Source organism: Oryctolagus cuniculus, chromosome 18, assembly GCF_051225735.1.
Source record: "Oryctolagus cuniculus isolate XC-2025 breed Fujian yellow rabbit chromosome 18, ASM5122573v1, whole genome shotgun sequence".
In the NCBI taxonomy this organism is placed as follows: Eukaryota; Metazoa; Chordata; class Mammalia; order Lagomorpha; family Leporidae; genus Oryctolagus; species Oryctolagus cuniculus.
Genome location: NC_142884.1, coordinates 13,262,149 through 13,289,585, shown reverse-complemented (window position 1 = coordinate 13,289,585; position 27,437 = coordinate 13,262,149). Strand labels below are relative to the sequence as shown.

Genomic DNA, 27,437 nt, shown 5'->3' with positions numbered 1-27,437 from the left:
GTACCCTGGGAGGCAGCTGGTGGCGGCTGTGTGGTTGGTCCCTGCCACCCCCACGGGAGACCTGGTTCCCAGCCTCGGCTACTGGGAGCCTTCAGGGGTGAGCCGGCAGATGGGGCCTGTCTCACCCAGGAGGCTCTGTTTGCCTCTAAATAACAGTGAGTTTGTGAAGCCGACTTCTCCCCTAATTCCAGTCTGAGTTAAATGTCTGGGCTCCAGGATGGTGCTCCTGGGACACTAGTTCCCCTCTCCCCTCGCCCCCCTACCCCCTACCCCTCCCCCCGCCCCTTGCCCCTCTCTCCTCTCTCCTCTCTCCCCTCCCTCCTCTTTTTAAAGATTTATTTATTTATTTATTTAAAGGCAGAGTTACAGCAGAGGCAGTGAAACAGAGAGAGAGGTCTTCCATCCCTGGTTCACTCCCCAGTTGGCCACAACAGCCGGAGCTGTGCTGACCCGAAGCCAGGAACCAGGAGCTTCTTCCGGGTCTCCCACATGGGTGCAGGGGCCCAAGCACTTGGGCCGTCCTCCACTGCTTTCCCAGGCCACAGCAGAGAGCTGGATCGGAAGTGGAGCAGCCAGGACTTGAACCGGTGCCCGTATGGGATGTCGGCCCTACAGGCAGCAGCTTCACCCGCTACGCCCCAGCGCCGGCCAGCACTAGTTTCTGTTGGTGAGCCACTTCTCTAGAGGCCCCCTGAAGGCAGTGAGGCCTCACCTGCTGCAGGTGCTGTGGGAGGGGCCTGGTCGGCCAGCCGGGCCACACCGACGGGTGGTGGCCGAGCCTGCGTGCCGTGTCTGCATCCGTGACAGCCACGCATGGAGGCAGAGCTCCCGCAGGGACTGCGTGTTTGTGGAGCCTCCATCCGCCGAGCGGCCGTGCACCCGGCAGAGGGGGCGGCTCAGGGACACCCTTGGTTTTCTTTGCTTTGTTGGCATCAACCCAGTGGGGCATCCTCCCCACTGGAGGAGAACCATGGCCAGCACTACTGAGAGAGGAAAGGAGAGAACCCGTGACCCCTGCCCTGCCTTGGCCCCGGGGCTGGGCAGTGGGTTCAGGAGGGAGGGGCTCAGAGAGTCCACGCGGGCTTTACGGATCCGGCTTCCCAGCGCCCACGGACCTCCCGCTTGGAACCCAGCGGAAGTGGATCTGGACCCCCCGGGGACGGCAGGGACAGCCCAGAGTCCAGCGTCACCCATGGAGAGAGTGATGGTGGACACTCGGGCGGTACAGGCTTCCGACAAGCGTTAGAAGTTCGACCTGTGTCGAGATAGGAGCTGCTGTAAAATCTTCCGATCAAGCAGACAACGCGAGGGAGGAGAGGCTGCCCCAGCTCTGAGTCCACAGCCCAGTCGCTGGGTGGTGATCAGGGGCCTGGGGGGGGGAGGGGGGAGCCCCAGGCTTCTCCGTGCCTGGCCCCCCCCTTTCCTGTGACCGCCCAGATTGTTCACGCTGCGAGCTGGGCGTAGAAGCTGAAAAGCATGGCTCTAGGTAGCCACAGGCCCGAGGGGATCTGCACAGATGAAAGAGAAAGAAACGAGGTGGGGAGACAAAGCGTGTGTGGTGCAGCAGTGAGCGTTGTAGTTCAGTGTGGGCCGTGGTCAGTTCCACGCAGGGGGCCCGCGTCATCCAACGTGCGGTTAAGATACGCAGGATTCCCACGAGCAGCTTAAAGTTGTTTTGTGTAACTAAATTAAAACAAACGTTAATTATTTGACTCATTTGAAATCTAGAATTTTTTTTAAAAAACATGTATTTATTTATTTGAAAGGCAGAGTTAAAAAGAGAGACAGAGAGGTCTTGTATCGGATGGTTCACTCCCCAAATGGCCGCAGTAGCTGAAGCCAGGAGCTTCTTCCGGGTCTCCCATGTGGATGCAGGGGCCCAAGCACTTGGGCCATCCTCCACTGCTTTCCCAGGCCACAGCAGAGAGCTGGATGGGAAGTGGAGCAGCTGGGACTCGAACCAGTGCCCATATTGGATGCCGGCGCTGCAGGCCAGGGTTTAACCTGCTACACCACAGCGCCGGCCCCTCAGTGCCTCTCTTCCCAGTCCCTGAGCCGCGGATCGGCTTTAGCTGCAGGAGGATTCAGTGCCTCCCACCTCGATCTTCCCGGAGACCATGGGACCTCACCGCGTTCTCCGCGGCAGGCGGGGGGGGGGGGGGGGGTCTGTGGGTGCCGCTCCTCCCCCACTCGGCAGCCTCTTTCAGTCCTGTTGGTGCTCCTGACCAGAGCTCAGCCAGACAAATGTCACGTAATCCTACGTACGCAGCTCGCGCCTATCGGCCCACCTCAACCTGGCGCCCAGCTCTCTCACTGTGGGGACTTCGGCCACGCCCTCCCCTGCCCCAGGGCTCTCAGTAAGCCATCAGCCAGCTGGGGCTGGTGTTGTGGTGTAGCGGCTACAGCTGCTGTCTGCGGCGCTGGCTGCTCCACTTCCGATGCAGCTCCCTGCTGATGCACCTGGGAAAGCAGTGGAGGATGCCCAAGTGCTTGGGCCCCTGCACCCGCGTGGGAGACCCGGACAAAGCTCCTGACTTCAGCCTGGCCCAGCCCTGGCCATTGTGGGCCTCTGGGGAGTGAAGCAGTGGATGGAAAGCTCTCTCTGTCCCCCCCACCCCAACCACCACTCCCCGTGACTCTGACTTTCCAAATAACCGAAATAAATCTTTTAGAAAAATTGATCAACAAAGTGCCTCTCTTCCCCGCTGTGTTATATTCCAGTAAAACAGACGTTGCAGGCTCCATGCGGGCTCTCCTGCAGGCAGAGGCCCTCGGACCCGGGGCCGCCACCCTCCCTGCCCAGCTGTCCCTCAGGCATGAGGTTGTGGAAACAGCACCGCCCACGCTAAGGCCTCCTTAACACGGACGAGAGCCACGCTGGGCCCTCCGTCACCTCCCACCTGCAGCCCCTTCCCACAATGCCGTGGGGCAGGGGGAGGCCACCTGCCCCAGACCCTTTAGCTCCCTGGGGCAGACCACGCACACAGCAGGGGGAGCTCACGCACTGTGTGAGCTTGGCCAACAAAGGGACCCTTCTGGACGTCTTAGTGCCTAAGGGCTGGCCCCTTCAGAGTAAGGGACTCTGGGAGCCTCTGCCCACAGACACCCACGATGTCCGTGAGAATCACCCCAGGGATATGAAGACGGCCTGGCCGGGGTACCCTGGGCCCCTGTGGGTTATCCACATTGATAGTCAAGGCCCACAGTTCACTTCCCAGAATGCACAGCGTGGGCTCTTAGAGACTCAATGGAAAATCCACGTCCTGGAAGCCCCAGGTGGGTCGTCCCACTGAGCCCCGTCACGACCCCGCCCCGTCGCCCAGGTGCCGAGTGGGCCCTGCGCTGATCCCTGTCTTACTCCTTTCCAATCGAAGGCGCTTCCAGCAATGTTTCGCTCCCCCATTGCTTCCGCGTGCCCGCAAAGGGCTCCGTCTCACCGCCGTGTATAAAAGACTTGTTATCCAAGAGGCCCTGTGGCAACGTCTCCCCCGCCATTTGTACACATTTGCAGTCCCGCCCTCTTCCCACAGGGCTGGGGGCCAGAGCGAGTAAGGAGGCTGCCCCCGCACTGCGGTGGGGGTCGCCGGCCTCACTGCTGCTGGCCAGAGCGCTGGCCTTGGTGAGTGGTGTGGAAGCCGCACCCTTCCAGGTGCGCTGTGCCCGCTCAGCGTGGCAACCCTCCAGGGCCTCGTGTCCTTGGGTTTGGCTGATACGAATCCTAGGACCCAACAAGTCTTGGAGCAGCCAAGACTCGAACCGGCGCCCATAAGGGAAGCGGGCACTGCGGGCGGTGGCTTTACCTGCTGTACCACGGCGCCAGCCCCATCATGAAGGATCTTGTCCACAGCCCCCTCCCCTTGGCCTCCTGCGTGACCCCGGAGTGCCCCTCCTCGGCGCGTGTGTCCTTTCCGGGACGGAACTGAATTATCCATTTTCTCTCCTCTGATGTGCTGGCTTCACCGTACCGCGGAGGAGAAAACGTTTCAGAACAGCGCGGCACTCATGCCAGCGTGGAACAGGAGAGCAAGACTGGTTGTCCTGCCGGGTCCCTGATCTCAGGAAGACAGCATGAGGTCTGAGGCGACGGCAGTGTTTTCTGGGCTATCCCACCAGCCCGAGAGAGTTCCCTCCGTTCCAGGTTTCCCGAGGGTGCTAGTCATCAGCTGGTTCTGAATTCTGTCCAGCACCTTGTCTGGTGGGATGCAATGCCTTGTGAGCGCTCTTTTCAGTCTCGTGAATACGGTGAATTACACTGTTTTATTTTTACATGTCAAATCGGCGTGGCGCTCTCTGATGAGCCACACTTGGTCGTGACGTTTGCCTTTATAAGAATTGCTAGGTGTTGGGGCCAGCTTAATTCGCCACCTGCAGTGCCGGCATCCCATATGGGTGCCGGGTTCTAGTCCCGGTTGCTCCCCTTCCAGTCCAGCTCTCTGCTATGGCCTGGGAGGGCAGTGGAGGATGGCCCAAGTGCTTGGGCCCCTGCACCCGCATGGGAGACCAGGAAGAAGCTCCTGGCTCCTGGCTTCGGATCGGCATAGCTCTGGCCATGGCGGCCATTTTGGGGGTGAACCATCAGAAGGAAGACCTTTCTGTCTCTCTCTCTCAGTGTCTAACTCTATCTGTCAAATTAAAATAAAAGCAACATCGTGTTGTTCAATTTGCATTAAAAAAATAAGAGAAAAAGAATTGCTAGGTGTCATGTACGAGAGTTTTGATTTGGGTTTCTGTGTGCATTAATGAGGTGTTTTGGTGCACAGTTCTTCTGCAGTGCCTTTGCCTGGTTCCAGCCTCAAGGGAATGCCAGCTCCAGAAAGGAGTGGGAGGGATTTCCTCCTCCTCCGCTCTCCAGGGTTTGTGCAGACTTAGTGTCAAGTTGTCTTTGATGTGTTTTGCATAAAAAATTGTGTATCTGTTCCGTTTACCCCAACACCTTTAATTCTTTAGCTCAATTATAAACGGCATTATTGAAAATGTTTGCCCTTTGCTGGGGCATAGACGTATTGTACGTGCCTAGGGTATAGGAGAATCGCCCATTGCCAGCAAGTGGACGTGCTTGACCTTTTGTGCGCCTGTCCTATGTTTAATGACCTTGATAATTCACTCATAAACTCTAAGCATTTGCACATTCCTTATGATTTTCTAGAGAAATCATTGTCTCTTCCCTTCCGATCTGTGTACCTTTTGTTTGTGGCTTTGGAGCCCCGGGCCTTCTGGTACGATGTGAGTAGAGGTGGTGGGAGTGGACGTGGTGGCTTGGTTCCCACCACATGGTGACAGACGGGATGCTTTTTTTTTTTTTAAAGATTTGTTTATTTGAAAGTCAGAGTTACAGAGAGAGGGGAGAGGCAGAGAGAGAGAGAGAGAGAGAGAGAGAGAGAGAGAGAGGTCTTCCATCTGCTGGTTCACTCCCCAGATGGCTGCCATGGCTGGAGCTGCACTGATCCAAAGCCAGGAGCCAGGAGCTTCTTCCGGGACTCCCACACAAGTGCAGGAGCCCAAGCACTTGGGCCATCTTCTGCTTTCCCAGGCCACAGCAGAGAGCTGGATCAGAAGAGGAGCAGCCGGGACTCGAACCGGCACCCATATGGGATGCTGGCACTTTAGGCCAGGGCGTTAACCCACTGCACCACAGCGCCAGCCCCGACAGACAGGATGCTTTTCCTGGTTAAGTGTGGCGCGCGGTGGCCTTGGCGAGGTCTGTCCAGTCAGGTTGGGGAGGCTTCTTCTCCTGGTCGCTGAGGGCTTCCGTCACCACCATGCGCTGTTTTACAAGATACTCTGGGTGCACCGATTCCTGTTACCAAGCATTTCTCGAACGATGTTGGAAAAGGGCGCGATAGTGAACGCGTCAGACCTTGCGGGCCGTGAGCGCAAACTGAAGGCGTTGTTCTGTAGGCAGCACACACAGTAGAGGAGAGAGGACCCTCCCACCCTCCCGGCCTGGGTGGGCTTCCCGGGGGGTGGGTGCCCCGTGTGCCGGTGGCTGGGGGCGCCCTCGGGATATAGAGCAGCCTGGCCTGTGCAGGGTGGCCTGGTGGGCTAGGTGGCAGTTGTACTTTGTCCCCAGGTGACAGCGGATGCCAGCGTCCCCTTCTTTCTCCCCAAGAACGCGGACCTCCCCACTGGGGCGGGTGGCAGGAGGCAGGCGCCGCGCTCTGCCGCTGACTGCTCAGCTGCGAGGCCGCGGCTCGGTGCCTGGTCGTTGTGGGAAGCAGAGTCCCCGTTATGCACAAAGTGATCCGCCTGGGCGCCGGCCAGGGAGGCGGGCACCGGGAGTGGCGGCGGGGGGGAGGGGCTCCGAGGGGAGAGAGGGGCCTGCGTGGCTCCGAGTGATAAACCACACAGAGGGGGAGACCGTTCAAAACCAGTCGGGTGGATTTGGTTTACAGGCTGTGGTCTGCAAGTGCTTGCATTAAGATGGTTACAAAATGTCCAAATATTGAGCCAGCCTTGCCTATGAGAAAAATGAATTTGCTAGGATCTGTTATGGCTTCTCTGTAGAGCCAGACGGTTACACAGTGCCAGATCGTGAAGGGTGTTGATCTATATTTTGTTGTTTTCATCTGGCTTTGGGAAGTGCTGGCTTCGTAACCTAGGTGAGAGTGTGTCTCCTCACCTTCTACTTGCCAGGAGGAGACTGTCGAGAACTGGGGCTATGTCTCGCTTGTAGAGGGACAGGTGCTTTGTCCAGTAGTTAAGGCGCCTGTCTGCATGTCCAGGCTCAGGTCCCAGCTCTGGCAGAGGTGGGAGGCAGTGGTGACGGCTCAAGCATCAGAGTTCCTGCTGCCCACGTGAGACCTGGTCTGCGATCCCACCTGTGGCCCTGGCTCAGCCCCAGCTGTGGCGGGCATCTGGGGCGGGAACCAGTCAGCAGATGGGATAGATGGGAGTGTATACTCTCCCCCCGCCCCAACCCACTCTCTAATAAATTAGAAATACAACTTAAAAAATTTGAAAAGATGCCTTGTAGAATTTACCAGTAAAATCCTTTCAGCATCGTGATGGGGGGGGCGGGGGGGGGGTTAGTTCTGATCTCAACTTATTTAATAGGCCGGCAGCTGGAGTCAGGAGCTCGGATACCAAACCCAGGTGCTTCGATGTGGACGTGAACGTATTAGCCTCTCGCTGCGGCTTCACCCACTACACAGCCCACTACGGGGCTGGTCTGTCCTGATGAACGCAAACCCCCCTGGCTGTTCACCTGCGCCGTCCTGAGAGTCCCTGCCTTTTCCTGACGGCGTGGTGGTCCCAGGTCTGTGACCTTTCACTGTTGAAGGACGTCGGAGGTGATGCGGTTTTTGGCTTTTGCACATAAAGCCACTGAGAGCACGTGTGTGCGGGTTTTGTGTAAACATTCCCCCCGCCCCCGGGACGAGTGCCTGGGACTGCAATCGCTGGTCAGGTTTCAGTTGCATGTATCATAGTCGATAGAGTGTACACGTACGTAGGTATGTGTGTGAGATAGCGTGCAATTCTGTGCCCTGCGCAGATTTTGGCAACTACAAAGAAACTCCTTTCGTCACCCCAGTGCAGCCAGGCCCTGCTCCCCAACCCTAACCTGGGAAGCCACAAAGTTGTTCTCAGCTATATATTTGTAATACCCAAAATTATAGCAACTACAAACACTCGGATGTAGGTTTTTGTACAGATAGGGTTCCATTTTCCCAGATGAATACCCAGGACTGCAACTGCCAAGTCAATATGATAGTCTCATGTTTAGTTTTTTTTAATTTCTTTATTTGAAAGAGTGGTGTGTGTGTGGGCTCACACGCACATATGAGAGATTGTCTACTGGTTGACTCCCACTAGGCTGCAGCAGCAGTTCTGGGTCGAGCTGAAGCCAGGAACCAGGACTCCATCTGGACCCCCGTGTGGGTGCAGGGCCCTGAGCCCTCGGGCCATCTTGCGCTGCCTTCCCGGTGCGTCAGCAGGGGGCTGGGTCAGAAGCAGAGCAGCCGGGGCAGGAACTGGTGCTCCAGCGCGGGTGCCGACGTCACAGCCTGCGGCTTGACTCCCCGCTCCACGATGCCAGCCCCTCACGTTTGGCTTTCAAAGAAACTTTTTTTTTAACAGAGGCAGAGGCAGGATGGGCTGGGAGGGGCATCCTCCATCCACTGGTTCACTCCCCAGGTGGCCACAACGGCCAGTGCTGCACCTATCTGAAGCCAGAAGCCAGGAGCTTCTTCCGGGTCTCCCACGGTCATCCATCCCTCCCCCTCCCCCCACCTGGTGAAACTTGGGTTTGGTCTTGAAAATCCTGATAGAGTCCAGATAACCTGTCCCGTGGTTTAGAAGAGGTATAGGCTGCAAATCCCTATGAGTTACGTACTGATGGGGATGAACCTACAACTTGGGTTTCTGTAAAATGCAGACTGGTAGTTTCCAGATCACTGTGCAAGCACCCAGTTGAGTGAACCGTATTCCGTCGTTCTTGGGGTAGCGCTCCCCGAATCTCCAGCAGGCCCAGGGGCTGATACCCACGCTAGACCTTCCCGATTCGGGGCTGGTTGTTCTAAGTTCCTGGGAGAGCGGCTACACCCTTTCTGGATTGTCCCGTTTCTCGCTGGTTTCCCAAGTGTGACTTCTCATAGGTTGAAACTGCGTCGGCGCAGACACTCCTAGGTGCTGCTGGAGCACCAGCCCTCGCGTCTTTGTAAAACTTTCACATCGGGCAGAAGCCTGGTGAAGAAGCCTGCCCGACGTACTCACAGCCACCAGTGCCGACTCTTCATGTGGACTTTTTAAACTATGAACTTTTTTTTAAAGATTTATTTATTTGAAAGTCAGAGTTACATAGAAAGAGAGGTCTTCCATCCACTGGTTCACTCCCCAATTGGCTACAATGGCCGAAGCTGTGCTGATCCAAAGCCAGGAGCTTCTTCCGGGTCTCCCACTTGGGTACAGGGGCCCAAGCACTTAGGCCATCTTCTACTGCTTTCCCAGGCCACAGCAGAGAGCTGGATCGGAAGTGGAGCAGCCAGGACTGGAACCGGCACCCATATAGGATGCCAGCACTGCTGGTTGCGGCTTTATCCACTATGCCACAGCACTGCCCCCAACTATGTACTTTTGACCTAGCTACATCTTTCCATTTAAGGTATGCCTCTTGAAGATGGCATGTAGCTCTTTTTTTAAAAAAAAATTTATTTACTTGAAAGATACGAGAGACAGAGAGGTCTTCCATCCATAGGCTCACTCCCCGAGAAGGCTACAACAACCAAGGCTGGGCCAGGCTAGGCCAGGCTGAAGCCAGCAGCTCTATCCAGGTCTCCCACACGGGTGCAGGGGCCCAAGCACTCGGGCCATCTTCTGCTGCTTTCCCAGGCCCATTAGCAGGGAACCGGATTGGAAGTGGAGCAGCAGGGGCTTGAACCACTGCCCAGATGAGAAGCCAGCTTTGCAGGTTGTGGCTTAAGCTGTTACACCACGATGCCAGCCCCTTCTCATTCTCTTCATAGTGTCTTCAACGGGCAGGGTTTTAATTTTGGCCCACTCTGATTCTTTTGAGTGGTTCAAGGTCTAGGTCTACATTTTCCCCCTTCATTTTGCATGTCGTTTGTTCAGCTGTTCACTGAAACGCCACCTTTGGTCAGTTGGCTTCTGTTCCATCCAGGGGTGGGGAACATCTGGCCTGTGGGCCATGTAAGACCCAGAAGTCACTTGGTCTGATCCTGGCAAGGCTACCGCATATGGGACTCAAAATTCAGTAAGTCTATAGCAGGGTGAAGTTGAGGTTGATGATTTTGTATGGCCTGCAACTGATGTGCAAAATATCTAAGTGGCCCTTGGCAGAAGGGCCCTGCTTGCTTAGTTGCCTGTGTACCCTTTCACCAGTACCACGGAGTCTTGATTACTGTGGCTTCAGAAGTGCATCTTGAGGTCCGATGGTGCCAGGCCTGCTTTCCCCGCCATGTGCTGCTATTCTGGGCCTTTGGTTTCTCCACACTCATCAGCCCTAGCAGCAGTTTGTCAATAACCACAAGATAACTTACTGGGATACTGACTGGGATTACATTCCATCTTTGGATCAAACTGCGAGAACGGCCATCTTGTCAACATCGAGTCTTTCTGTCCATGAACATGGAGTATCCTTCCATTCATTCAGATCACCGATTTCTTTTATCCATTTTATAGTCATACTCATTTGGTTACCATATTTTGTTAAATTTATATCTGAGTATTTATTTCAGGAGCTCAACTAAATGGTATTGGTTTTGATTCTGCATTCCAGTTGTTCATTGCTGCTATGTAGTAGTGCAAACTGAGTTTTACTTGAGAGCTAGAGATCTACTGTCCACTGCTCCACTCTCCAAATGCCCACCACAGCTGGGTCAGGCTGAAGTGAGGCATTAGCAGCTCTATTCAGGTCTCCCATGTAGGCTGCAGGGACTCAAGTCCTTAGAGCCAGCACCTGTGGTCTTCCAGTGTGTGCATTAGCAGGAAGCAGAATAGGAAGTAGAGTCAGGAATAAAACTTGGGCACTCCAGTATGGAATGCAGGCAGCCCAAACAGCGGCTGGACCGCTGCCTCAAAGTGCCCACTGCTAGCAACTGGCCTGTGTATTAACAGTCTTCTGACTACTTATTAGTTCCAAGTTTTGGTTCCTTGTTTGTTGGGCTCTTCTCCACTAACAATGATGTTACCTGTGAACAATGGTAGCTTCATTTCTTCCTGCACAATCACTGTTTCTTTAATTTCCTTGTCTTAGTGCGTTAGCTAGTACGTCTAGCAGAGTACTGAATAGGAATTGTGTAGGGGACAGCCTTGCTGTTTGACGGGGGGGGAAGGGGGGAGCCTCTTGGCACCATTAAGTACTGTGCTGCCTACAGGCTTCGTTTAATGGCTTTCCTTGAGGTGAGAGTCCTCCTGTTCCTAGACTTTGTGCTGATTTTTCTGTTGCCTACTGATGTGATGGGTTGCATGAATTTCCAATTTGAGATAATTCCCTCTTGGTTATGGCATGTAATGCTCTATACACTCTTGGACTCAATCTGTGAACATTCTATGAGTTTTTATCTCGATTCATTATTTAAGGAGGGTGTAGATTAATCTCTACAGTGTCTGGCTTTGAGATGAAAATTGTTCATTCTGCTTTTATTTTCTGGAAGATATTACAGAGCGTTGGCTTCACTGCTTCCTTAAATGTTTGGTAGACTTCCCCTGTGAGGCCATGTAGGTCAAGTGTGTCCTTCTTGGAGTTTCTGGTACAACATCCGTCCACTTGGATCACATGACCATCCTATGTGTGAGCTCTGGCAGTCTTTCAGACGACTGGTGCTTCCTCTAAGGCGTCTTCACGTTCATGGACACCACTCTCACTGCCATACCATGAGGTAGTGACTTTATCTCAGTATCACGTTTTTCAGTTCTGGAATTTCCATTGGGTTGCCTTCTCAGCTTCTGTTTCGCAGCTATTTCCTATCCTTTTTACAGCTTTACTTTGCATTTTAAAACAGAGCTGTAACTGATTCCAACATCGGGATTGCCTCAAGGTTGATTTCCACCGATTTTTTTTCTCCCTTTGAGAATGGCTCATGTTCTCCTCTCAGGTGACTTAGGACTGGATCCTGGATATCATGTGCTGTTATGTTCCTCCAGAGATCAGTTGTTAAAAGGCTGTCGGACACCGAGCTGGACTTGGGTGGACGCTGCTTTCCTGTGGGTGACGGCTGACACTCCACTCACTGAGTGCTGGCTTGGCTGGCTAAGTTGCCCTGCCCCGTGTTGAAGGGTCAGTCACACATTCGGTCAGCACTCACACCTGAACTTGCGGCGTCTCCTCGGAGCATTTCTGTTTTCCAGCAGTGTTGCTGTAGGCCTTGAACTCTTCCCACTTTCTGAACCAGCAAACTGCAAGTTTTCCATCAGCTTTAACTGCCCTGAACGGTGCAGACTGGGACTTGCTCTTAGACTCAAAGCCATAAAAACCAGCAAACTGGGCCGGCGCCGCGGCTCACTAGGCTAATCCTCTACCTAGCGGCGCCGGCACACCGGGTTCTAGTCCCAGTCGGGGCGCCGGATTCTGTCCCGGTTGCCCCTCTTCCAGGCCAGCTCTCTGCTGTGGCCAGGGAGTGCAGTGGAGGATGGCCCAGGTCCTTGGGCCCTGCACCCCACGGGAGACCAGGAAAAGCACCTGGCTCCTGCCATCGGATCAGCGCGGTGCACCGGCCGCAACGCACTGGCCGTGGCGGCCATTGGAGGGTGAACCAACGGCAAAGGAAGACCTTTCTCTCTGTCTCTCTCTCACTGTCCACTCTGCCTGTCAAAAAAATTTAAAAAAAAATAAAAATAATTAAAAAAAAAAAAAAAACAGCAAACTGGCCCCGCGTCATTCCTCTCACAGTACTGAAACCACCCCCAACATCTGCCCACCTCTGCTGATTCCCCACTGCCTTCAGAGAGACTGTTGGGCCTTTGGATCCTGGGTCCACAAGTTCTGCACATGGGTGAGTTTTTCTTTTAATGGTCTGTACTGGGGCAGTGCTGTGGCATAGTAGGCTAAGCCTCCAGCTGTGGTGCCGGCAACCACATGGTTTGTGTCCCAGCTGTTCCTCTTCCCATCCCACTCTCTGCTATGGGATGGGAAAGTAGTGGAAGATGGCCCAAGGAGCTTGGGCCCCTGAACCCACATGGGAGACCTAGAAGAGGCTCCTGGCTCCAGATCAGCTCAGTTCTGGGTGTTGCACCCCTTTGGGGAGTGAACCAGCACATGGAAGTCCCTTTTCTCTTGCCCTGTTTATAACTCTACCACTCAATTTTTTTTAAAAAAAATGCTCTGTACTAAACCCGTGCAGGCCTCATTTTCTTTTTCTCTGTATAAACAACTGCTTACACAGTATCTGTAGCATCCGAAGTTTTAGAAAAGACTCCGAGTACACAAGAGGACGCGGTCCTGGAACCAGGCACATGGAGGAGCTGCAGGATGAGCACACAGACGCAGGAAAATGTACGTGTGGTTCCTATATCACATCAATACATACGTTTCAAACTGCAAATATGTGAAACATTTAATATTCGGTCTGGAGTTCGTTTGATGTCAGCTGGAATTCTGGTACAACAGGAACTAAAACTGCTCACCTATCACAAGTGGAAGTCCCTGTTTCAAGGCACATTTAAAATATTCCCAGGGTTCTTACACTCTCTCTAGACACCTGAACAGCCTTCAAAAAGTTCATGGAAATGCACACTAAAAACTATGCATGAATTTCAAAATTTCTTGTACCAAAGTGCTTTCATTCCATCATTTCCATAAACTTTTAAAGTTGCCCTCATAGGTCCTTTCTATGGAGTAACGCACCTGTACCACAGTGTCCCCAACTGCTCGGGCCTGCTTCAGACGCCCTCCTGTAGCAAATGGCCGATTCTGAAAGCCTGACGTTTCTGGGATTCTAAAAAGCAGTGTTGGCATTACGGCCTCGACAGCCCTACTTTGACCAGCAGTGCAGCCGTCTGTAAGGGGAAGATAAGGTTCTGGCGCTGAACCAGCTGCAGGTGCAAACAAGCATATCTTACCGATCACATTAGAGACCCCAAGTATATATGGGAATTCTTCATATTATTCTTTCTGTCCTGATGGCTAGAATGCACTGAAAATAAAGATTTAGAAGCATAAAAATTAGTCCTTTAACAGTAACATATACATTTATCACATACATGATCATACTCTAAGTACCTAACAAGGTCAGCAGTTACGATCCATCCTCCCTCAGCTGAGTCCGCACACTGCACTCTGTGAGTCTGTCAATCGCTGGCTGTCAGAAACGGCACAGTGAGCATCCATACACGTTCACGTGGCGTGGAAGAGAACGCCGTTATGGTACAGATGTGCAAGGACTTTCACTGACACACAGTTCCACTGCTTTGGTCCAGCTGTTAACAGTCCCTGTGAGTAATTTCTTGAAAAAAAATTCAGCCCTCCCTGTTCAACCGTTGTTAGCAATTAATATTCTTCCATGCACTATCCCTATGCGGATGGCCACAGCTTGGCTTTTTCATAACGTGAGTCCTTTTCCTGTTAGCGTTTTGCACCGTCGCTTTAATGGCTGCACCCTTCTATGTTTAACTGACATTTCCATCCAAACCCAACAGGTGTCCTGTCTCCCTCCCTCCCCTGTAGGGGAAGCATGGTCATAGGAGTGAGGAATGGGACAGAACCCGTGCCCTTCAACTCCGCCAAGACCCCTTCTCACTCAGAAGGTCCTGGAGCAAGGACTTCTAGGAATGTTATAGGAGCCAAGCGGAATGGAAATAATAAGACAGGAATTCCTAACAACTGAAGTTTACTAAGAAACTCTGTCATCCGTAACTACTTATAACACTTTAAAAGTTATAGTAATCCTACCTTTAATGAAGTATGGTTCAAAAATGCCACTCATATAAATTGTAGTGCCAAATTATATTAAAAAGTATTTTTTCTGTAAGATACAAATGAATATTAAAATTCATTCTGTGTAACTGATGATACACTCTACAAAGAACCAAGGCTGGAAGGAAGGGAGTCATCCACAAGTCTTTCGTCCAGATTTGTTATTTCCGGCATCATTACAAGATTTCCTATAGTTTAGTATTTCCTGAAAATGTTAAGGCTACTTGCAGGCTTTCTTCTGAATACAGCTGTGAACTTAGGGTAGGGGCTGGACTGGAATTGAGTACTTGGAGCCGTCCTTCACCTTCCTCAGGGACTGCCGGCTGTATTATAAGCCAAGCACAATTCTACATGGTGGAGGCACAGCGGTGAGAATCCTTTCCCTACACGGAAGTTACATTTCAGTTGCCATCGGCTTTGTCAATCACTGAAGTCCTGCCCACGATCTTTATTTCTAAGGCCCCTGCCCTGGGTAGGCGTGACAGTGTTAAGATGCCTCTGCCCTATTGTATCTTGAGAATGTGGGCACTTGATTAAAACATCACATTGCTAAAACCCAGTTTCTCTCATCCGTGAAATCGGATGTTTGCAGAGAATTCATCTCAACCCAGTCCCTGAAACGCAGCCTTGAGTTTCTCCCCGAGGGCTCCGACATTTCACGGTGCTGCAGGAACTCCCCACGGCCGACCGGCGTCCCGTCACCACACCCCTGCGCCGCGCCTCACGGCCCCGCGTGGACCCGCTGGTGGTACACGAGGTGTGACCGCTGGCTGAAGCCCTTGCAACACACGTCACAGATGTACGGCCTCTCCCCGGTGTGGACCCGCTGGTGCGTGTGGAAGTGCGAGGCCTGGCTGAAGCCCTTGCCACACTGCTGGCACGTGTAGGGCTTCTCCCCCGTGTGCACGCGCTGATGCGCACTGAGGCCGGCGCTCCAGCTGAACTCCTTCCCGCACTCCTCACACTTGAACGGCTTCTCCCCCGTGTGGATGATCTGGTGCACTTGCAGGTTGGACCTCTGGCTGAAGGCCTTGCCGCAGGTGTCGCACGTGTAGGGCTTCTCCCCGGTGTGGACTCTCTGATGGGCCTGGAGGTGCGAGGCCTGACTGAACCGCTTCTGACACACGCCGCACTTGAACGGCTTCTCGCCGGTGTGGACGCTCTGGTGCGCCTGCAGGTTGGAGGCCTGGCTGAAGCCCTTGCCGCACTCCTCGCACGTGTAGGGCTTCTCCCCGGTGTGCACGCGCTGGTGGTTGTGCAGGTTCAGGCTCCAGTTGAAGCGCTTCCCGCACACGTCGCACTTGTAGGGCTTCTCGCCGGTGTGGACCCGCTGGTGGGCCTGGAAGTAGGAGCTCTGGCTGAAGCCCTTGCCGCACACGCTGCAGCGGAAGGGCTTCTCGCCGGTGTGCACGCGCTGGTGGCTCTGGAAGCTGGAGGCCGAGCTGAAGCCCTTGCCGCACTCGCCGCAGCGGTAGGGCTTCTCGCCCGTGTGCACGCGCCGGTGGCTGTGCAGGTTGAAGCTCAGGCTGAAGCACTTGCCGCACTGCTCGCAGCGGTAGGGCTTCTCCTCCGTGTGCACGCGCTGGTGCGTGTGCAGGTTGGAGCTGCAGCTGAAGCGCTTCCCGCAGTCCGCGCACCTGTAGGGCTTCTCCCCGGTGTGGACCCTCTCGTGCGCCTGCAGGTGCGACCGCTGCGTGAAGCCCTTGCCGCACACCTTGCACGTGTAGGGCTTCTCCCCGGTGTGCACGCGCCAGTGGATGCTGAGGTCCGTGCTGCGGCTGAAGCCCTTGCCGCACACCTCGCACCTGTAGGGCTTCTCGCCCGTGTGGATGGGCAGGTGGGCGTAGAGGTGGGAGCTCTGGTTGAAGCTCTTCCCGCACGCGTGGCACGTGTAGGGCTTCTCCCCGGTGTGCACGCGCTGATGCGTCTGCAGGTTCGAGCTCTGGCTGAAGCCCTTCCCGCACTCGTGGCACCAGTAGCGCTTTCTCCCCGCGCGCACGCTGGCCTGAAGGGGCGTGGCGGAGGCGGAGCCGGCGCCCTCCTCGGGTTTGCAGCAGGCAGGGGACTCGGTCGCCAGGGGCACCTGCTGCCCGAGGGCCAGGCTCCGGCTCTCGCTGAAGGCCTTCCCGCACTCCTCACGCGGGTGGGGCTTCTGTCCTGGGCGAATACCGTGCTGGCTGGGAGGCGGGCCCTGCAGGCCGCGGGCCTCCTCGCCTTCGTGGGTGTCGGCGTGGTGGCGTGAAATGCAACTCAAGAGGTCGACACGTGGAGCCAGTATGCGCCCTCTGCTCCTCCCCTGCGTCTGTGGACACCTCGTCTGGCAATTCTGCGTCTCACCCAGGGAGATTTTAGTCCGGGAATTGCAAGCACCCCCGGGTACAAACTCCTGGTCTCCAATAGTAGAAAGCTCCCCTGGAAGATCCCCTACACAGCCGCCGTCTGCAGACGCCCGAGGGGACTGTCCTGTTCCCAGCCGACAGGGGCCGCGATCTGGCCTGGGGAGCCGAGAGCTCCTTCCACGCACGTCTACCACGGAGTCCTGACTTCCAGGTAACTGGCTTCCAGGACGTCGCTCGATGCGCCAGCATGAAAGGTCCCCCAGAGCCAGGCACCTCGATTCCGCATCATGACACGTCCCCGTCTTGTTTCCATTCTTGCTTCCTGACAGGACAGAGAAAAAGCAATCAGCGAGAGGAGGACGTCCCTGGGTGAGCCGGGAGGCCCAAGGCCCGTGAAAGCACCGACAGCAGTCTGCCCGAGGTTCTCCCCAGAGCGCCCGTGGGGGCCTGCACCAGAGAACCCCGCTGGTCACGGCGGAGACGCGGCGTCCCGTGGGCTGTCAGAGCCTCCCCCGGAGCTCGGCACGGCCCGGGGCGGAGGAGCAGACCTTATTCCAAACATCCTGCCAGGAGCTACATGAACAGCGATTGTTTGGCTTTGCCTGGGGCCACGAGAGGGAAAAGCAGTGACCACACATGGGCTGCAGGGGCCCGGAGACGGCTCCATGGCGCAGGGACTCCCCAGACAGCGAAGGTCCCGAGAAGCCGGGGACTCTGGGTAATGAAGGCCTTGAAGGCATCTGTCTGGATGGGGGGCTTGCGACCTGAGGGGCCTTAGATGACCTCTTACCCCGGGAAGCGCTCTCCTGATGAGGAGCAAGTGTGAAACGCCTGGCCGACACTTCTGCACACTAAGAACCGAAGAAGGAAGGTGTTCAAAGGAACAAAGTCTACGGAAACACAGGGCTCCGACTTAACAGGATTTAAAAACTATTTTAAACCAAATTAGGAGAACGATAGACCACTTTGAATTTAGTTCTGGTTAGACTCTGCAGTATTTAAAAAAAAAAAAAAAAAAAAGGATAGGGAGACTAAAGATTTACTTATTTGTCTGACAGTTACAGAGAGGGAGGGACAGATCTTCCATCCGCTGGTTCACTCCCCGGAGGCTGCAGTGCCCAGGAGTGCACCAGGCCAAAGCCAGGAGCTTCTCCAAGTCTCCCACGGGGTTAGCAGGGCCCCGAGCACGTGGGCCATCTTCTGCTGTGCCGTAATGCTGGCCTCCTATAGCTTTTTAAAAAATTATTACCAATAATGCATGAAGTAAATGAGAAAAATCAACAGAAAGAAAATATATAAAGAATCAGATGAAATTCTCAAGCTTAGCGATAAAGTACCTGAACTGTGAAGCTGAGGACAGGCCATGGGAAACGGTCAAATGGAGGAGAAAAGCGAGTGAACAAGCTTACGGACGTAGGTGGATAAACGTGTACATCCTGGGAACCCAGAAGGCAGAGCGGAGGGAGCGCTTCAGAACCCAGCTTCCGGGACCTCGGGCTCGCCATCGGATGAGCCAGTATTTGAAGTGCGAAGGAAAAAGGAAGGGTATACAAAGTCTACTCCAAGAAACAGCAGCTGGGACCCCCAAGTCCAGAGGCAGATCTGATTACGCAGGCACAAGAGGCCCACAGACCCAGACCCACAGGCCCAGGAAAGACTGACACCACGCCACGTAATGAGATTGTCAGCGGTACACACGGTCACTAAACACTGCTAGGGAAAAGCACCAGGTCTGGGCCAGGAAGGGACTCCAGCCGGCTTTCTCAGGAACCTGACAAGTAGGGAGTGAGGCGTACGGTCCAGTTCCTAGAACAGGACTGCCGACGGGGACAGGACACCCAGCGCAGTCCTCCTCCAGGAACGGAGGGGCATAGCCCTTTCCCCAAGAAAATCCATGGGGACCCAGCAGCGCCGCTCCGGATGGCTCAGGGAGTTCACCCAGGAGGAGGAGCCGGCACGGAAGGGACCGGCAGCACGGGACAGCAGTCAGAGCTCCAGTGGCCACGGCCCGGCAAATGCCAGGAGCAGCAGAGCACACAGAAGCTCACGAGCGACGGGACGCGTGTCTCCGGCTCTCAGTAAGAACCACGAGTGTCAGCGCTCTAAATCCCCCAGGACGACACACAGACTGGCTGCCTGTATGGAAAACCGTGCTGCGGTAAGACTCTCCCAGTGAAGACAAAGACTGAAAGAAGGTGTTTCATGGACCGGGGGTATCAACACCTAACCCAGAGTAACGATCAATCCACTCGACAGTCATGGCACAGGCGCCTCATGCCACAGCCCCGCTCTCCTGTAGCTAATGGCAGAGGGGTGCCAGCAGCCCAGGGCTACACCCCTCTTTTAGCAAAGGACAGAGTTCAGCCACACTGCAGACCGCAAGGCCGGGCAGACCTCTACAGAGCATTTTACCCAACAGCTGCAGAACACACATTCTTCTCTGACTACAACTGAATAAAAACAAAACAAATTCAAAGGAAATTATCACCTTTTCTTGAAACAGTTAGAAACATAACATACTGAAAGGCATGGGATGGGGGCAAAAGCACTAGTAAGGGGAATTTATAGTAATAAGCCCTCCCTCGCAGCACAAAAATAGATTGTAAATAACAATAACCTAACAACGCATTTCAAGAACAAATCAAACCCCAAATTAGCAAGAAATACAGAGCAGAATAGAGACAAAAATGAAATAGTGTTTAGCAAAACGTTGAGATATCTGTCTAACGAACTGATCGGGAGTACACGTCACTGTGGTATTACCATTTCTGTGACTCTGAAAACCCCCCTGGTGAGAGTCAAGTTGAACATCCTCACTGCCGCCCACCCCCTTGTCTGTTTTCCCACCGGACCGTGGGCTTTCTACTTTTCACTTGATAAACTCTTCAAATTTAAATCATAGTCAGGGGCTTAATGGCTCTATTAAATAAAGAGCTCAAAAAAACAAAACAGGCAAGGGGCTTCAACATTCCTATACAAATGGCCAACAAGCACATGACGAAACACATAACGCCAGTCATTAGAAAAATGCAATCAAACCCACGATGAAGGCGACTTCACATCGACCGCGTGGCCACTGTCACCAAAGCAGGAAGTAGTGCTGGCAAGAGGAGGGGAGTGGGAGAGTGGGAGCCCCTGTGCACGGCTGGTGGGAACGTCAGATGGGGCGGTGCTCCTCAACGCCTAATTCCCGTGTCGCCCAGCAAGTCTACACACACACACACTGCCAAGCAGGGACTCAGACATTCGGACAGCAAAGGTCACTACTCCCAACGGTGAAAACACAAACAACGGGACGTCCACACAGTTGAAGGCACGTAAGGCACGCGTGTACTGCAATGGAACATCAGCCTTCAAGGGGGTTCCCACGCGTGCTGCCGCACAGCTGAACCTCGATGACGCCAAGTGACAGTATCATCCGGGTCCCCCGACAGGAAGTAGCTGAACCGATCAGACTGCCCCAGGCAGCGGCAGGCAGGCACGGGTGGAGGGAGCGGAGTCCCCGCATCCGGCCGGAGCAGCTGCAGGTGCTGGAGGCGAGTCCTGCACACTGCCCCCGTCGACTAAAAATGAGCGGGTGCGCTCTGCGCGGTGGTTATGTTTCACATAATTAACAGGAAACTGTAAGCCTGGAGGTGTGGTGCTGTGGCGGAAACTGAGGCACGGAGGGCCACGCAGGGGCTGGCCTGGCCGGAGGACGCCCCTCAGACATGAGCTGGGTGAGCGCACCCCAGAGGGAGAGAAGCTAAGAAGCTCTGACGCGGGACCACACGCTCACAACGCAGGATCAGCGAGGGCCTGGCAGGCGAGCCCAGCTGCGCGGCCCCCGGCGCCTTCCCTCGGAACCTGGAGGACACGAGCAACGGGGACGCGAGACAGAAACGCGATGGCGCCCGCGTTTTCAGGGAGCACGCAGGGGAGCGGGGCCGCCGTCTACGACGGCAGCTCCCCCTGCAGCCTACCTCTTTGGGTCTGGATCTCCTGCACCCGAAGCCTCTCCTCTCTCTCCAACTGGGAGATCACATCTGGCTTGAAGGACTGATGCCCTGTGGAAACAAGGGGGAAGGGTATTAAGAAAATTTTAGCCCCAGTCCCACAAGGTAAGCTCCACCCATCCCGTCACCTGCCCCCCCCCTGCCCCCCCCCCGCCCCAGCAGTGTTTCTCAAACCCGGACCCGCGCCAAGACCGGCTGGAGGAAATACATCAGGAATCCATCACTGGTGCCCAGAGGCCACCGAAACAGAAGATGCGGCGACTCGTTTCCAGTCAACGTCTTTGCACCTCGCACGGACGAGGCAGGCACCGCCTAACTGCCGGCCATCTCGGGTACCGCAACACCCCACGCCCAGAGCGCTGGTGCTGACCCGTCCCCGGGACCCGCCCACCAGCAACAGGGAAGCAGGAAGGCGCCAGGAGCAGCCAAGCCCGAGTGCTCCCGGGAGGCAGTGTGCCTGGAGACATCGCCGCCACCCACGTTACAGGGGGCCGCGCTCACCCACGCACAGCAGGTTCCGGAAGTTCTCCAGCATCACCTCGCGGTACAGCGCCCTCTGCGCAGGAACCAGCAGCCGCAGCTCCTCCTCGCTGAAGACCACGGCCACGTCCTGGAAGGTCACCGCCTCCTACGACATGAAGCACATGTAACCTCACCGCCTCCTACAGTGTGGAGTGCACGGACCCCCACCGCCCCTACGACATGATGCACACGGACCCCCACCGCCCCTACGACATAATGCGCATGGACCCACATTGCCCCCTACGCCCCTACGACATGAAGCACGTGGACCCACACTGCCCCCTACGACATGATGCATGTGGACCCCCACCGCCCCCTACGACATGATGCGCACAGACCCCCACCGCCCCTACGACATGATGCACACGGACCCCCACCGCCCCCTACGACATAATGCACGTGGACCCCCACCGCCCCCTACGACATGATGCGTACGGACCCCCACCACCCCCTACGACATGATGCACGCGGACCCCCACCGCCCCTATGACATGATGCGCACGGACCCCCACCACCCCTACAGTGTGGAGTGCACAGACCCCCACCGCCCCTACGACATGATGCACACGGACCCCCACCACCCCCTACAGTGTGGAGTGCACGGACCCCCACCGCCCCTACGACATGATGCACACGGACCCCCACCGCCCCTACGACATAATGCGCATGGACCCACACTGCCCCCTACGCCCCTACGACATGAAGCACGTGGACCCACACTGCCCCCTACGACATGATGCACACGGACCCCCACCGCCCCCTACGACATGATGCACATGGACCCCCACCGCCCCCTACGACATGATGCACACAGACCCCCACCGCCCCTATGACATGATGCGCACGGACCCCCACCACCCCTACAGTGTGGAGTGCACAGACCCCCACCGCCCCTACGACATGATGCACACGGACCCCCACCGCCCCTACGACATGATGCACACGGACCCCCACCACCCCTACGACATGATGCACACGGACCCCCACCACCCCCTACAGTGTGGAGTGCACGGACCCCCACCGCCCCCTACAGTGTGGAGTGCACGGACCCCCACCACCCCTACGACATGATGCGCACGGACCCCCACCACCTCTTACAGTGTGGAGTGCACGGACCCCCACTGCCCCCTACGACATGATGCACACGGACCCACACCGCCTCCTACGACATGATGCACACAGACCCCCACCGCCTCCTACAGTGTGGAGTGCACAGACCCCCACCGCCTCCTACAGTGTGGAGTGCACAAACCCTCACCGCTCCCTATGACATGAGGCACACGGACCCCCACCGCCTCCTACGACATGATGCACGCGGACCCACACGGCCTCCTACAGTGTGGAGTGCACAGACCTCCACCGCCTTCTACGACATGATACACACGGACCCCCACTGCCTCCTATGACATGATGCACACAGACCCCCACCGCCTCCTACGACATCATGCACACAGACCCCCACCGCCCCCTACAGTGTGGAGTGCACGGACCCCCACCACCTCCTACAGTGTGGAGTGCACAGACCCCCCACCACCTCCTACTACATGATGCACACGGACCCCCATCGCCCCTATGACATGATGCATGTGGACCCCCACTGCCTCCTACAGTGTGGAGTGCACAGACCCTCACCGCTCCCTATGACATGATACACACGTAACCTCACCACCTCTTACGGCGTGGAGTGCACGTAACCTCCATCATGGGACCAATGGCCAAAAGGGACCCGAGCATCTCTTAGTAGAGTTCCTACTCTTTCCCTCCCAGAAAAACATCAAAATGCTGCCGGAGGAGAATGAAAACAAAACACCTTCCACGTGGTACACAGCCTCTCCAACTGTCACTGTTCCGTCACGGGGTTCACCCTTTACACGACGGAATTTCTTACAAAACTCGGCACCGTGTTCGTTTCCAAACCACACTACTGCTCCAGCGCCTGTTCCGGCTTGCTTGCCACTCCAGCAAGCCCCCAGTAACCCTCTGGGGCGTGCTACTCATTCTCCGTGTCCAGGAACAGCCATGCGTCCAGCAGACGCAGCAGCGTTCAGGGTCAAGGTCAGGAGCACACACCCTGGAAGCCGACTACCTCGGTTCACATTCCAAAGCTCTGTGCATTAACTTCATGACCTTGGACGAGTCGCCTCACTTCTAGGGTCCCTGAAAGGATCCAACGAGTGGATTCATGAGGGCTTCTAGAAGTTCATGGAAACATGGGTCTCCCGGGGGGGGGGGGGTGTAATACCCCTCTTTGAGGACTTTTCCCAGTGCCTCACGTAGCGGCTGCTCACTGAATGCCGCCGAGCGCGTCCTCAACTTCAGCCCACTCTGGCCGACTCCACGGAAGCGATGACCTGTGTTTAACCACGGCAAGTGATGTGCAGTTTGATCACTTAAAGGTTAAAGTCAGAGCTGCAAAAAATACTTACCTTCTGCCAGGAGATAACCTGACAAGTTGGCCGAGTCCCCAGAGAGGCCACCTGCACTGTCAAGTTCACTCTTATTTACTAATATCTTGGCAATTTTCCCAACTCTTCTGATAGGAGATTACTAGTGGACATTACCTTACTTGGCTTATTTTTTAAGAGACCATGGAGCAAGCGTTTAGCCCAAGGTTACGATGCCCACATCGCACACCAGAGTACCCGAGTTCATTCAATTCCCAGCTCTGGCCCCCGACTCCACTTCCCACCAGCGCGGATCCTGGGAGGCAGCGGTGATGGCGCAGTAACTGTTCCCGAAACTCCGGAGGGAGACCTGGACTGTGTTCCCGGCCCTGGTCTGGGCACTTGGGGAGTGAACCAGCAGGTCAGAGCTCTCTGAGGCTGTCTGCTGCTCAAATTTAAAAATGTTACGAGATCATATCCCCCGAATACTGCATGTGCGATCCCTTTACTCAACCTGACTGGAGCACAACATGCATCAAGAAAGATTCCCATCAAGAACGGTAAGCCGGCCGGCGTGTGGCATAGTGAGTAAAGCCCCACCCAGCCTGCAGCACTGGCATCCCATGTGGGCGCTGGTTCGAGTCCCGGCCGCTCCACTTCCCATCCAGCTCTCTGCTGTGGCCTGGGAAAGCAGTGGAGCATGGACCAAGTCCTTGGGCCCCTGCACCCATGTGGGAGACCCAGAAGAAGCCCCTGGCTCCTGGCTTCGGGTCAGCCCAGCTCTAGCTGTTGTAGCCAATTGGAGAGTGAACCAGCAGATGAAAGACCTCTGTCTCTGTCTCTCTCTCTGTCTCTCTCTCTCTCTGCCTCTCCTCTCTCTGTATAACTGTTTCAAATAAATAAATCTTTAAGGAAAAAAAAATCCATCCATAGCTAAAACCATCTCAATCCTCACTTGGGTGCCATCACATAGAGTAAATACTTGGCAAGACTCTGGGGCTATCAGATTTAAAAAAATATATATATATTTATTTGAAAGGCAGACTTACAGAGAACAGAGACAAAGAGAGGGACGTCATCCATCTGCTGGTTCACTCCCCCAGTGGCCGCAATGGCCAGAGCTGCGCCAACCCAAAGCCAGGAATTTCTTGCAGGTCTCCCACGCGGGTGCAGGGGTCAAGGAGTTGGGCCATCTACTGCTTTCCCAGGCCACAGCAGAGAGCTGGATCGGAAGAGGAGCAGCCGGGACTGGAACCGGCACCCGTGTGGGATGCCAGCACTGCAGGCAGCTGCTTTACCCACTCTGATTTCTCAGATTTTTAAAACTATGTAGTACTTTTAAAAAATACTAACATGTTAATAAAACATAACACATGGATGCTGACCTTACAATTTAAAAATCTAGCTCTTGACTGAAAACTCCAGTTCCCTCTGAATTCACCCCAGCTGGATCCGACCTCATCAGGTCACACACTTCACTCTCGCCACACAGAGAGGCCACGACAATAAGGACAGAAATGGTCAAAGCCTCAGAGAAGTTGCATGTAGGAAAAATGCACTGTCAATGCCTTTAAAATGGCAAGATTCATAAACCACAGAAATATGGAAAATGAGGAAAAAGATCAGGCAAACTATGGAAATGATGTCCCATTGAAAATGTCAATCAAACGTCAAATCAAAAACACCTTGCTATTGCAAATGGCTTGTGAACACGTTTACATGGAGGGGTGGTTTTTCATTTAGAGAAAAAATTTAGTTCCTTTTTCTTATTAAATTGATCTTAGAAACAGATGGACAGAGGGAGCCAGTTACCCTTCACTGGTTCACCCTCCCGACGGCCGGGACTGGAGCTCCAAGTCCTCCACGTGGGCGCTCGGTCACAGCCGCCCCGGGCCCACATCAGCAGGGAGCGGGGACTGGCCCCGGGTATCGGCCCGGGAGCCGGCGGCTTCGCAGCCAGGCCAGCTGCCCTCTCCCTCCCCACGGGGCAGGTTTTACTCCATCTTTGGAAATCAAGGCAGAAGCCTGCATCGGCCTCCAGTGCCTCTGGTCCCCCTCCTGCTTCCCGAACCGGGGGAAGACGGCTTCCAGCCTCGAGCAAGGGGCGGTCCTCGGGACGGGAGGCAAACCCGACTCACCCGGAGCCTGGTCATCTTCCTCCTCCTCCTTCCGAGGAAGGGCAGCGTTCTTCCAAGGCCAAACTGGGGACGGGAGACAGACAGGGGAAGGGGCCGTGAGTCCACGTGCCTCGTGGGACGGAGCCACCCCCCTGTCCCGGCTCGGCGAGGACAGGGGCCCGGACCCCCTGTGCACAACCCCACCCACAGGCTGCCCCCGGGCCTGGCCCCACAGCCAACGTGGGGCTTCCGAGTCCCGCGTCTCCACCGGTTTCTGCGGACGGGCAGCGTAAACTCCACTCCCAATTCGGTCACCGGCGGACGGGGACGATGCCCCGTGCGCTCCACCTCCGGACACGCGTGCGCTTTCCGCAAAGCCCCCGGAGCGCCCCGGAGCGCCCCGGAGCGCCCCGGAGCCCCGAGCCGACGGCTCAGGCAGGTCCCCCCGCCTCCGGGGAAGGCTGGCCGAGCCGGGCCGGCCGCTACCTGCAAACGTGCACCCGGGAGACCCTGGACGGCCGCTTCCCACGTGTGGCCGCGCACCCAAACCTCTCCGGGAAGTGGCGTCGCGGGTTAACGTGATGCAGGAGCCCTATCCCCTCTCCCTAGACCTAGAGGCTAATCCAGGCCCCGCGGCTCCAGGCGGGCGAGGACCAAGGGGAGAGCAGCGGCTCCAACCCCACCTCGGGCACGGGATTTGGGGTAGCAACCAGCATTTCCCCAGGCGCCAGTACTGTCTGAGCGTCCCGTGTATAGGACGTGTCCTTTAACGCCCCTGGGAGGCACACGCCCGGAGGTGGACTAACTTGCCCAGTGTTTGCCCCAAGCAGCGGCAGAGCTGGGCCGGCCCCGGAGGGCAGGAGACCCCCGGACTCCACCAGACACGCGCGGGAGGCTCTGCGGGGCGGGCGCTGCCCCTGCGGCCTCGGGCTCCACCTCCCCGGGCCGGCGACCTGGTCACCGTGGGCCCCACGCCCAGGCCCCAGGGGCTCCGAAAGGTCGCAGGACCGGAGGTGGACTCACCTCCGCGCGAGAAACCCCAGAGCCGACTTCGCCTGCCCGGAGCGGAAGTGCCTCCGGCTGCACAGCGCCTGGACTCCACTTCCCAGAATGCCCGAGCGGAAGTGCCTCCGGCTGCACAGCGCCAGGACTCCACTTCCCAGAATGCCCGAGCGGAAGTGCCTCGGCGTTCACACGCCTGCGGGACTACATTTCCCAGAATGCTCGCGGGGCAGCACTTGCACCGCGTGACTTCTGTTTTGAGTTAAATGGAATTCCTTTGAGCTGGCAGCCCTTAGCTGTCAGATTCGTTTTGATTCTGTTCCTTTTTTTTTTAAAGCTCATGAGAGCATAACGGCAAATTTTTAAAAATTCAGCCACATAGAGAGGCGAAGTTTGCATTATAAAAATAAGTTAAAAACTAAGATTTTTTTAGGGAAACAACAACATGGAGGGGAAAAAAATGAGCAGATCTGACAGGGACTTGCACCGTCATTTTGCTCCCTCACGTGCAGAGAAATAGCTTTTCTATACCTCTTAACCTTGAGCTTTATTTTTTTAAGGTTTTCGTATATTTATTTGAGAGGTAGAGTGTGGGGAGCAAACCGGACTAGACTGAGTTACTGGAATTAAGACTTATTCTATGCATCTGCTCTCCCACAGTATGGGCTGGGAGAGAAGTAAACAGCTTCCGCACAGCTGCCTCCAGTTCA

At 55.5% G+C, this 27,437-nt stretch overlaps 1 protein-coding gene and 1 long non-coding RNA gene across 2 annotated transcripts; one reads left to right on the top strand and one right to left on the bottom strand.

Annotated features, from left to right (window-relative positions):
- The first annotated feature begins 7,767 nt into the window (after positions 1–7,767).
- LOC149120779 (uncharacterized) lies at positions 7,768–14,347 on the top strand. The gene is made up of 2 exons (XR_016224693.1): positions 7,768–12,949; positions 14,092–14,347. It is a non-coding gene; the product is annotated as an uncharacterized LOC149120779 (long non-coding RNA).
- LOC100353388 (uncharacterized) lies at positions 13,626–26,891 on the bottom strand. The gene is made up of 5 exons (XM_070062131.2): positions 26,749–26,891; positions 25,747–25,809; positions 21,204–21,330; positions 20,670–20,753; positions 13,626–17,029 (listed from the first exon to the last, which is right to left on the bottom strand). The coding sequence occupies exons 2-5, from the start codon at positions 25,759–25,761 to the stop codon at positions 15,090–15,092; spliced, it is 2,166 nt and encodes a 721-aa protein (XP_069918232.1). The 5' UTR covers positions 25,762–25,809; positions 26,749–26,891; the 3' UTR covers positions 13,626–15,089.
- Positions 26,892–27,437: the final 546 nt, after the last annotated feature.